Raw genomic sequence first — 12,232 nt, 5'->3', positions numbered from 1 at the left:
TTATGTTGCTATTTTACCTCCTCCTTCTCTTGGGAAGAGATAGTAAATTCTCAGGAGTCCTACAAATGTAATGAACAATCCAGTTGTTTATTTATCAGGAAGCAGAATAAAGAGATTGGGTCCAAGGACAAAGTTGTGGGGATGAAAGAAGGAGAAGGTCTCCATCCTCTCTTTAGGCCAAGTCTTATCTGGCCTCCACAGAACCTGTACCATCTCTTCCAGAAGCTTCTCTCTCTCTCCTCAGCCACCCACAAGGAGGGGCAGAAGTGCAGTCACTTCTGTAGATATGGGATGACTTTGGTAAAATCCAAGTAATGTGGCATTTTGGGAAAAAGATGTTCATTATTTAGAAAAAGTGGGCTTTTTTCAAAATGACATCAGTAAAGGTAACAGGCAAACATAATCATCATTGGAGAACATCTGTTAGGTAAAAAACCTTGAGAAAACCCTTTCCCATTGTTACTAGCTAATTACAGACCCAACTGTTATTTGGGAATGGGAATATCATACTATAAAAGTTCCGTATAGCTCTTGTACCAATTGTAGCTAGCAGAGAACATAATAGATTAGCCACTGGGAATGAGGTGCATTGTTTAAAGTCAAGGCTTTAAGTCATTGGTAATAGTTGGCTATCTCAACATTTCCAGGAGGTGTCTTCGTGGACTAAGCATTCATATTACCTGAGAGCAGTAGTTTTTACCCTGGAACGTTCTAGAGTCACCAGTGCCTAGCCTCCAGTCTGTGCCAGTGAAGTCAGACTCTGGCCATGGTGCCTGAGCACTGGTATTTTTGTTAAGGGTTTCAGGTAATTCTAATGAGTAGCCAGGATTGACAGCTACTCTTGGACTGATGACTCCTGTGAAATTGGAGAGCAGAAGATAACACAAACAAGCTTTTAGTGGTTTCCTTGATCTTCTGCTTAGGTTCCCTTTGTCCCATTGAAATCTACCCACCCCATTGTGTCTGCAACAAATTTCTATTCCTGAGAATAATCCATCAGTTTTGAAAATGAAATGCTTAAATAGGATATGCTCTACAGTCTAGGATTTTCCAATGATTTAATTATCTAATTACTGGAGCTGGCTGCCAAGCACAAATGGTTTTATTCAGTTTCACTATTTTATAACACAGTTCAAAGAACATTTGAATTTCTAATTCAATTTTTGTTCTTTTGAGACTAGTCTAGTCTTTCGTATATCTCTAATGATAGCTCCATTATTGGACTTATAACCACTGTGGGGCTGCAGTTCATTTTTGGTATATAATACTGCACATGTTGAAGGAGAATTGGTGCCGAGATAGCTTAATTATTCTAAACTGTTTTTGTCTTAAGTAGACTCCCTCGATTGAAAAGACAGAAGTTTGATGGGGAGGAAAGCTGAATGGGACCCAGGGAATACAAATACAGAGGTAGAAACAGTAACAGCCAGGTTAGGAAACACCGTGCTTATTTTTCCCTGCGAGTCTGCGCTTTAGAACTGCCCAACTTCCCAGGCTCAAAAGCACATTTGCTCACTGTTCTTTATTCCCAGAAAGCCAGAAAAGTTGAGTAGTTCTGGAACAATAAAGAAACTTGTGTGGTTAACACAGCATTCCTAGACCTTGACCAAAGACCTTCTTTGTTTAAGGAAACTGCTCTTTTTCACAAAGCTGCACAGTTCAAGGGTTGCAAGGCGAGACAAGTGTGAGAGATCCCTCCCAGCCGGCCAGAGGACCAAACTACGCCAGCCACTGATGGGGTGACGCTGTAGCTACAGACATCAAGAGAGCCTTGGTATCAAATTCACCTCTAACGCCTGTGAAATTCCCAGGGGAAGTGCAGCATTTATGCTAAAGCAATTCCATCCCTGTCCCCAAACCAACAAATGCTCACTTTTGAGAGAAGTTAGGTACTTCCATACAAATAATAGGTATGTTTTTCTTATGAGGGCGCAACGAGGAGGTAACAATTTCCAAATGGCCAGCAGATGGTGCCAAAACGCAGGAGCAGTGAAAGGAGGGGCTTAACCTCCGGGAGCCCCAGGTAAGAAAGAACTTGGGAGCCGACAGGCCCCCTCTGAACTGCAATTGTGTCCTTTGGCCTGCAAAGTACTCAGTAATTGGTTTTTAATTACTTTCCAACATTTTTAAATGGCGGTAATTCATATAAAACCTGTGTCTTCAGATTTGCTTGAAATATTGAAACATCTAGAAACACTGGATACTAACTCTATCAGGTTAAAAGCCAGCTGGAAATGAGTGGCTACTATCCTTTAAAGGGGCCAATTTACTGTGGTTTCTCCTCCGTTTCACTTGCTGTTACTGCCTGGATACTGAAGACATGTGACTTTGTCACCCCCTGACATAACCCAGCCCAACCTGTACACTTCATTTCATTGCAATGTGTCTTTAAAATTGCAAAGCGAGGGGAAGCTAATGCAAAGGATGGGGCCATCACAGATGATGCGATTCACAGGAGATTTAAATGAATTTGCATCAGATGTTCAAGGTATCTGGGATGTTGCCTAAGAGACAGAGTAGCCTTTGGAGATCCAAGCACTCGCTCTTCTAGCAACCCACATGATCCATGCTGGGGCCTCGGGGCAGGTCTGTCAAACCAGCTGCCTTTCTGTGTGTTTTCTGGTAGGCAGAGGGCAAGGGGAAATTGTTTTCTTAGGTTTCATTAGGTGGTTAAACAACATAGGGCTTGTGCCATCGCTGTGCTGAAGAAGAACTGATTGGAAGCCTTTTTCCTATTAGAGGAAAGGGCTCAGGAGGTTGCATCCCCATGGCTGCCCCAGGATCCTGGATACATTTATCTTTTTTTTTTTTTTTTGAGACATAGTCTTTGTCTATTGCCCAGGCTGGAGTGCAGTGGTGCTATCCCTGCTCACTGCAACCTCTGCCTCCCATATTCAAGTGAGTCTTGTGTCTCAGCCTCCCTAGTAGCTGGGACTACAGGTATACCCCACCATGCCCGGCTAATTTTTTTTAGTAGAAATGGGGTTTCACCATGTTGGCCAGGCTGGTCTCGAAGTCCTGACCTCAAGTGATCCACCCGCTTCGGCCTTTCAAAGTGCTGAGATTACAGGCATGAGCCACGACACCTGGCCATATCTTCTAGCAATATTTGGATTATGAGCTTCTGGAAGTCAGGGAGGATGTCTGTATAGAGCCTAGGCCAGCACTGTATCCTCAATGCCCAACCTAGCAGCCAGGGAAGGGAGGTGGGAGAAGGTGCACAGAGTAAATATGTGGTCTCATGCAGAGATGCACATCTCTACCTCCTCATTACCCAGGAGACAGCTTATTCTGCTTTGGCAGATTTATGGGATTTGTTGACCAAGATTCGTGACCTGAAGGGTCACTTACCCTGATTCCTGTAGAGTTTATATATTCCTTAACAATGGAAAGGAGCAAGGAACGGATGGATCACAGTATCCGAATGAAATGCAGATGTTTTTCCTAACAAATCACCATGGTGGCTTTTTTTCCTTATGAATTCATCTTCTATTCTAAACTCATAGTTCTAAATACATCACAGATTCTTGCAAAAAAATGAAAAAAAAAAAAAGCTTGGCTGACTATCCACCTTTGTCCCTGTTCAGTGTGGAGGAGGATGGAGCCTCCAAGCTGTCAGAAGGCAGCCTTCACTGGCTGTCGGCATGCTCCCCGGGGCCCCTCTCTTTTCGGCTCTTCTCCAAAAACAAATGCCCTAGAGTCTCTTCCTGCGTAAAAGTACGCACAGCTTAAAGAAGTGGTTACAGGCCGGGCGCGGTGGCTCAAGCCTGTAATCCCAGCACTTTGGGAGGCCGAGGCAGGTGGATCACGAGGTCAGGAGATCGAGACCATCCTAACTCGGTGAAACCCCGTCTCTACTAAAAAATAGAAAAAATTAGCCGGGCGTGGTGGCGGGCGCCTGTAGTTCCAGCTACTCGGGAGGCTGAGGCAGGAGAATGGCGTGAATCCGGGAGGCGGAGCTTGCAGTGAGCCGAGATAGCGCCACTGCACTCCAACCTGGGGGACAAAGCGAGACTACGTCTCAAAAAAAAAAAAAAAAAAAAAAAAAGAAGTGGTTATAGATTGACTGTAATTGCAGTGGAAGGCTCTAGACCTGGATTGTGTGTGTGAGAGAGGAAGCCATGCTGTCTCTATGGTTCTATATTCTCTAGGTCTTCACGGAGCCCCTAGGAAAAGGAAGGTAGGAAGAGCTCAGGGCAACCGAGACAGAGGTCGCCGTGCATGAGGAATACCTGGAGCTGCCGCATCTGCTGGAGCTGGAGCCTGAGTTCCGCCACGCTCCGCCTCATCTCAAGCAGGCTCATGTGGATGGCCGAGGTGCCCACAAGTGGAGGCTGGCTGGGAGGCACCGTGGACTCCAGAGCACTGAGCATCTTCCCACCAGACACGTGGGGCGTTCCTATGAGAAAAGTGCATCAGAGAACTCAGAAGGCCACAAAAGAAAGTCTAAGCTATACATCCCATCCCAATGCAGATGACTGGTAATTCTAAAAAGGCCCATTTCTCTCATTACAAAAAATATGCATATATATGAATCACGCAGTGTTATGGTATGCAGTGTGCAATAATCACTTTCTAGAAGTTTAGTAAGAAAGTGCCATAGGAAGACAGGCCACAGAGCTGCCTATGCTCCCATCTATCTATCCACTGATTGATCTATCAATTGATCAATTTCGTTTATGGTTTTTTTTTTTAATTTTAATTTTTTTTTCTTTTCTTAACCTCTGGAAGAAGAGCTTTTTTAAACACACAGGTTTGCAAAGAGAAAAGCTTAGAAGTGTATAAAACAAAGTGTTAATGGTATCTCCAGCTGTGGTATTCCAATATGAGGTTTTTTGTTTGTTTGTTTGTTTTTACTATTTTTTATTTATTTTTTATTTTTGAGAACAGGGTCTCACTGTATTGCCCAGACAGGTCTCGAACTCCTGGGCTCAAACTATCCTCCTACCTCTGCCTCCCTAAGAGCTAGGATTACAGGCATGAACCACTGCACTTGGCCACTTTTTTGTATTTCTAAAATCTGCATACTGAGTATCCACAATTTTATAATAGAAAAAACTAATTTTAAAATTCTAAGACCTAATAGAGAGTGCTTATATGCCTATTTTCTGCATGGCAAATGTAACCTAAGGACATGCAACTTATTTCTGGGCAGAGATTCGGCCAATCGCCAGGGGGAGATTAGTAAGAACTGGGTACTGTCCTGAATCCCTTCAGATTTCCAAAATCAAAAGAAAGAGGGCATCTGCACACAACTCCTTTAGTAAGAAAATAAGGCAAGATGCAAAAATTCTTCAGCAGGGGACTCTAAAAAGGACAATGCAATTCTATGGATACAGGTACCCAGAGTAGAGGCTGGATCCATGTTACTAATAAAGACACACACACACACACACACACACACACACAAGCACACACTCTTCTGGAGAAGAGGCTGGATCCATGTTACTAATGAAGACACTTACACACACACGCACACACTTCTGGAGTACAGGCTGGATCCATGTTACTAATAAAGACACACACACACACACACACTCTTCTGGAGAAGAGACTGGATCCATGTTACTAATAAAGACACACACACACACACACACACACACTTCTGCTCAGTTCTCTTTCCTGTAAAGGGTGAAGTGCAAGCTTTGTCACACGCCAGGCTGGCCTTGCAGGACAGAGCACTGCTGGCCACTTGCAGACCCTGAAGTGGCTATAGTGTGGTGATAGCCTGTCTTTCCATCCTGGTTCAGTCATTTCGGGAACCTTTCCCGCTCCAGCACACACAACTCAGCCAGGCCTCAGTGGAGCTCAAAGTGGCTCATGAGCCAGGGAGCTCCCTGAAACTGTCCTCTTTCTTGCTTGGCCTTGGCGACGCTGATGCTGCTGGTGCCCCATGCTCTTCATCCATGAGTGACCATCCAAATAGGGCCAGTCTCCCAGCCCCTCTAATGGCCCTCTTGGGGAGGCAGCAGGGGAGCAGGCCAGAAGGCATTTTAAAAGACTGACAGTGGAGCTCCAGGAGACCCGACAGCGAGCTTTTTGTTATGTTTCTTTCTTTTTTTTTTTTTGAGACAGAGTCTCGCTCTGTCTTGCCCAGGCTGGAGTGCAGTGGCACGATCTTGGCTCACTGCAGCCTCTGCCTCCTGGGTTCAAGCGATTCTTCTGTCTCAGCCTCCCGAGCAGCTGGGACTACAGGTGCACACCACGACACCCAGTTAATTTCGTATTTTTAGTAGAGAAGAGGTTTCACCATGTTATCCAGGCTAGTCTCGAACTCCTGACCTCAGGTGATCCACGTGCCTCGGCCTCCCAAAGTGCTAGGATTACAGGCATGAGCCACCACGCCCAGCCATGTTATGTTTCCAGGCCTAAATGGTCACTCACATCACCAGTCATGGCTCTGACCAATTTTTGGCGGTTCCTCCACCCCTCAAATCAAAATCATCCTCAAAAGAGATTTGCCATCTCTGCCATTGTTCAAAAGGATATTCTCCAACTATGAAAGTACCAAGTAAAACATGTCTGATAACATTTCCAATGACAGCTGCATGTTAGAGTTAACAGTGCCTTCCAATGTCAGTGATTCTGACCACAATCCATTGGAAGTTTTCCTTACACAATCAGTCAAATTACTTTATCATCACTCCCTAGACAGAGAGGGATAGGCACTCTGTGAGGGATAGGTGCACACACACTCACAACACGCCATATCATTTCTGATAACAAGGTATTTCTCCAACAAAGATGACACTGTGCTACCTTCTGTTTGCTACTAAGAACCATTCTGCTAATTCCTCAGCCAAAGGAAATCACACATTCTTTCTACACCTCTTTCTCCTTACACATTCCGAGGCCACGTAGGTAACTCCCTCCCCTCGATCTTTTATTCCATGGAGGAAAAGGCTGAAGACTAGGTACCAGTTGTTACAGTTGAATGCTGATAACTGGTTTAAGAAAATAACTTTCACAGCGCATTTTTTTTTTTTTTTTGAGACATGATTTCGCTCTGTCACTCAGGCTTGAGTCCAGTGGTGCAATTCCCTGAGCCTCAACCTTCCTGGTCTCAGGTGATCCTCCCACGTCAGCCTTCCAAAGCTGGGACTACGGGCATGTGCCACCATGCCTGGCTAATATTTTTGTATTTTTTGTAGAGACAGGGTTTTGCCATGTTGCCCAGGGTGGTCTCAAACTTCTGGCCTCAAGTGATCCTCCTGCCTCGGCCAAAGTGCTGGGATTATAGGCATGGGCCACCACGCCCAGCCAACAACCAAATTTCTTAATGGAATCTATACTCATTTTAAAAATATCTTCACTATAACCTCTTAATCTCCTATATTTGGTACACGTAATAGCTCCATCATTCCCTGAAATGGCTCTTTATGTTCATTTCAGCGATCTTCTAGTTGTCACCCCTGTGTACTCTCTCCTTTGTTTCAATGTGACACTGAGCTTTGTCAGCCACTTCTTTTCTTTTTAGTCACTTTGAAACTTTCCATGATCTTCTTCTGTTTCTGCTGCTCCGTCTTGGTCAATCTCTTTTCTAACTCCTTCCTCTGCCAACCTTTTAAATCCTGATATGTATGTCTCTTCTTGCTGGACATACTTTCTAGGGAGGTCACTTCTGCTACCACCACCTACCAAGGTCTCCCGCACCCTCGTCTGCAGCACACAATTATCTTCAGATCCACATACCAGTGCCTTCACGCCACTACTGAACTTTTCCATAAACAAGTCAAATTCATTATTTCCACTCGTCTTCCACAAACCTCTTTCTGTCTCTGTGGGCCTAATTGTATTATATATGTAAGTTCAATAACTTTTGAGGAACAAGTAGTTTTTGGATACATGGATGAATTGTATAGTGGAGAAGTCTGAGATTTTAGCACACCCATCACACCTGAGTAGTGTACTTTGTACCCAATTGTAGTTTTTTAATCCCTCATCCCCGCCCACCCTACCCACTTCTGAGTCTCCAATGTCCATTATAATGTGGGCCTAATTTTAGCCAGTGGCACCACTATCTACTCAATTATCAGCCAGTCAGGCTGTCACTTTTTTTTTTTTTTTTTTGAGACAAGGTCTTGCTCTGTCACTCAGGCTGGAGTGCAGTGGCTTGACCTCGGCTCACTGCAGCCTTAACCTCTTCAGGCTTCAAGCAATCTTCCCACCTCAGCCTCCCAAGCATGTGGGACTACAAACATGTACCACCACGCTCATTTTTTGTAGAGACAGGGTCTTGCAATATTGCCCAGGCTGGTCTCAAACTCCTGGCCTCAAGCAATCCTCCCACTTCAGCCTTCCACGGTCCTGGGATTACAAGCATGAGCCACCACGCCCAGCCTGGCTGTCATTCTTAATAGCTGCGTCGCTTTGGATAACTAACCTAACCTCCCTGAGCTTCTGTTTCTTTTCATGTAAAATATGGGTAATGACATCTTCCTTATAGGGTTTTGTGTGTTAAATGATCTAATGCGCAGTATAAAAACCTTTGAGATGGGAGGTTCCATCTGTTCTCTTTCCACAGTAAACTCCACATTCCATAAGTAGCCAGGAAGTCTGGGTTTTCCTTTACTCTTGGCCAGATGAGTTCCTTGACTTCTATATAATTCCGTTTACTTGTCTACAGAACAGGGATAATACTTGTCTTGTAGCTTACTTCCTAGGATTCTGGAAGAATTATTATATTTTGTGCACTATACAAGGCTGCTATGGCAACGAAGCCCCTGTGGACAATATCTCGCCCTGATACATTAGAGTGAGAAAGTCCAAACCTAGCAGAGACGTGGGGAGTGAATCCACGTGCTCATTGCCAATGGCGTTGCAAATCAGCTCAGACATTCAGAAGGGAAAACTAACAGCACGTCACCAGTGCCACTGAACTGTCCCTTTGGACCCACCGATTCCACTTTGGGAAATATATCTGAGGAAATGACACTGGCTCCTTTCCCCACATTTGAAAAGAAATTGACAAGAGTTTTTAGAACAAAGAAATGAAACAACCTATATATCTTTAAAGGGACGGAGGCATCTCAACATAAAAGGAGTTAAAATGACAGGCATTTGGACTATGATGATGTGTGTCACGTGTGTGGATGTGTGTTCAGTTTTCTTCTCTGGAACATGAGAATAAAAACTGTACCTCTCCCTGGATGCTGTGGTAAGGAGTTCATGAGTGAATGCATGAAAAGCGCATAGGAAGCACTCACTACATAGTTATTATTATTCTTCTCTATAAAGCAAAAACAAATAAAAGGAGAATACAAAACAGCACGTACACATTGCTTAGAGCAGTGCTTTCAGATACGAATCATTTCTAGAATGGATTATAGAAGGATGGGAGCTTTTAGTATTTAGTAGTTTCCTTTCTTCTCCCTAAGTTTACAATCCATTTTAAAAAATGAAACAATTAAGTATCTCCAAAACAAACTGGCAATTGCTCTGAAGACAAGTTTAGCAATTTCTGTGAAATAATTCTCTAGCTTCGGCCAAGGCCATTGATTGATTTCTAAGCAAAACAACAAATCCCGTCAGGAACCAGAATGCTGGCAGAGCGGCTCTGTTGGCCTTGTAGCTAAATTGTGCTCAGCCAGAGAAGAACCACGACCAACAGAGCCCTAAACTGAAATCCCCAGTTCTGTCTACTCCACCGTGCTGCACAAAGCTAGTACACGTGGCTTCCCTAAATTTGGGGTTTCACCCAACTTGCCATATGCTTTCTGTGTAATTTAGTATCTGAATGTGTTCCTGCTAAGGATTTCTATTTCTAACCCAACGAGAGGGAAGACCTCATCTTCTTGCAGAGGCCTGGCTTGAGACTGCTGGATGAGACATTCATTGCGAAGACCTGGATACTAGTGAACGCCACTACTAACAGAACTGGCCTCTCTTTCTGGGGAATGCTTGCATTTAAAAAGCAGGCCCTGTCATCTGTCATGAGATTAAAAAGATAAAATAAAAAGCAGGCCCTAGGCCAAGTACTCCTTTTTCTCCCATCTGGACACTGGTCATTCCTTATTGGCTTCTGTCCCTTCTCATCCATCCCCATATTGCAGCTGGGCTGATGTCCTTCCTCAGTGTACAACCTTCTGATGGCTTCACTTTGCACTTAGAACAATTTTAAATTCCCTCGACTAGACAACCCTTCTTCCCCCTAAGTCCTCTTCATCTTTCTGGGCTTAGTTTGTGTCACTTCCTCTGGGGATTGCCCTTGGTATAGGCTAGTCCTATTGGTGAAACATTTATCCTGCACTTTTAAACACTTGACACACATATAATTACTTGTCCCATTTCCATCTTCCCCATTGAATTCCAAGTTCTAGGCAGGCAGCCCCGTGTCTGCAAGATGCCCACCATATGGCCCTATCAATGAACAAATGAATGAGCGAATGAATGAAAACCGAAGGGAGAATACAGTGCTTTGCCCCCTGAATTAATGAATAAATCTGGAATTTCAGTATTAGCAGGAATATCTAGGAATCCTCTGACATCATACCAAATAAGTGACTTAGGGAAACGTTAAACATTTCTGAGACCAGCCACGGCTCATCCCCGGCAGCCCACAGGTCTCCTACAGCTCCAAAAACACTTACTTACCTGCACTATCTGTGTGGTTCCTGTTGGCTGTGGTTTTCATCATTTTCTCACTGAATAAAAGAAAAAGAGAGTCAGCTATGCGGTTTCCAAAATGCCTTTTTTTTTTTTTTTAGCCCATTCCATCCACTATTTGAAGCAATTGGCAGTGATGGGATTAAGCAATGAAGGTATTTTAGCATCAGCATCACAATTGGCCAGGATGGAAAAGGCTTCCCAGGTGTGCACCTGACACTGGGGGTGGAATGCAGCCAGGCTCACTTGTGACTTTCAGATGATGGCGACGTGGACACGCAAGGGTGGCGGTTGCAGGCACTGCACGGTGAGTGGTCCATGAAGCCACATGCACTGGGAAGCCCATTTACCTTCTTGGGCCAAAGTGTTACTTTCGACCAAGAATTACCAGAAGGAGGAAAAAAAAACCCCAAAAAACCAAACCCCCCAAAACAAAAAAATAACGCCCATGATCCATAGAGATGTGAATAGTTTCAGCCTTGAAATGATTACAAGGAAACAGATTTGAATGAATGAATTATCTTAATGATTAAAAGAGAAACAGATTGAATTATTGTTTTCATTGGCTTTCTTCTTTTTTACCTAGACGCATCTTTGCTATAACTTGTAATGGGCCCTTTAAAAAGCGCAGACTGAACAAGGCCAGTTAAACTGGCAATCTGTTTCTCCATGGCTTGCATCCTCTCTCTGTAAAACAAGAGAATTGTTTGTTAAAGCTTTATTGACTTTCAGACCGGTTTGTCCGGGTGAATGCACCACCTGAGGGTTACAAAAGGTACCACCTAGAAGGCCGTGGAAGTTCACCCAACCTGGCTCAGGAACATGAAGAGCCACACATCCTCAGCTGAGGTCAAGATTCATGATCAGTATTCAGTATCAAGCCAGTGACCTGACTGGCTAAAAAAAGACACAGCATGGAACAACTGAAAAACATCTCCCTTGGAAACACTCCTGTTTGCACATCCTATGTCTTTGAGTCTTTCTGCCCTGCTTTCTTTCTTTCACCTTGCACAGAAGGGCTGTTCCCTAGCATTTGCAGTGTCCCAGGCCAGATCTCACCTAGCTGCACACATTTCTATGCTTTACCCCTCAGCTGGGAGGCTGCTGAGTGGTTTTGGTGTAAATGATGGAGATGTTTGCTGTGTGGGTAGTAACACTTGTGTCACAGCTTAAGGGCAACACAAACATGTCTCTTCTTTAGACCATGGAGAAATATGACTGAAACCTGGCGGGGCACGGTGGCTCACGCCTGTAATCCCAGCACTTTGGGAGGCCAAGGTGGGCAGATCACCTGAGGTCAGGAGTTTGAGACCAGCTTGGCCAACATGGTGAAACCCTGTCTCTACTACCAAGATTGCACCAGTGAACTACAGACTGGGCAAAAGAGTGAGACTCTGTCTCAAAACAAAACAAAAAACCCCATGTATTTGAAGGTAGATAATGTTAGATCTAATGTCATAGAACTTTAGCCTGGAGGTTTTTACAGAATCACGCAGGAACACGAATATCCCTAACAGCTTGGCTGTCTCAAGACGTTAATGAAAAATTTCCCAATGATTTCCATATACAGATACTGTTCCTCTCTCTCCAGGGCTCTTTGATGCTTCATTACAGTTTAGCTGGCATT

At 44.2% G+C, this 12,232-nt stretch overlaps 1 protein-coding gene across 47 annotated transcripts in view; it reads right to left on the bottom strand.

Annotated features, from left to right (window-relative positions):
• Positions 1–12,232, bottom strand: part of KIAA1217 (KIAA1217 ortholog) — an 850,426-nt gene that overhangs the window by 41,902 nt on the left and 796,292 nt on the right. For 27 of the 47 annotated variants that reach the window (XM_063669650.1, XM_063669652.1, XM_063669649.1 and 24 more), the window contains 2 exons: positions 10,594–10,643; positions 4,233–4,399 (listed from right to left, as the gene is read on the bottom strand). In XM_063669650.1, coding sequence (XP_063525720.1) covers positions 4,233–4,399; positions 10,594–10,643 — 217 coding nt within the window. Of the gene's footprint in view, positions 1–4,232; positions 4,400–10,593; positions 10,644–11,187; positions 11,293–12,232 lie in introns of all 47 variants that reach the window. The other 20 variants (XM_054436086.2, XM_063669656.1, XM_063669658.1 and 17 more) reach the window with 1 other exon arrangement.

This window comes from Pongo pygmaeus, chromosome 8 (genome assembly GCF_028885625.2).
Source record: "Pongo pygmaeus isolate AG05252 chromosome 8, NHGRI_mPonPyg2-v2.0_pri, whole genome shotgun sequence".
In the NCBI taxonomy this organism is placed as follows: Eukaryota; Metazoa; Chordata; class Mammalia; order Primates; family Hominidae; genus Pongo; species Pongo pygmaeus.
The sequence above is the reverse complement of the archived record's forward strand: the minus strand, read 5'-3'. Positions and strand labels throughout refer to the sequence as shown.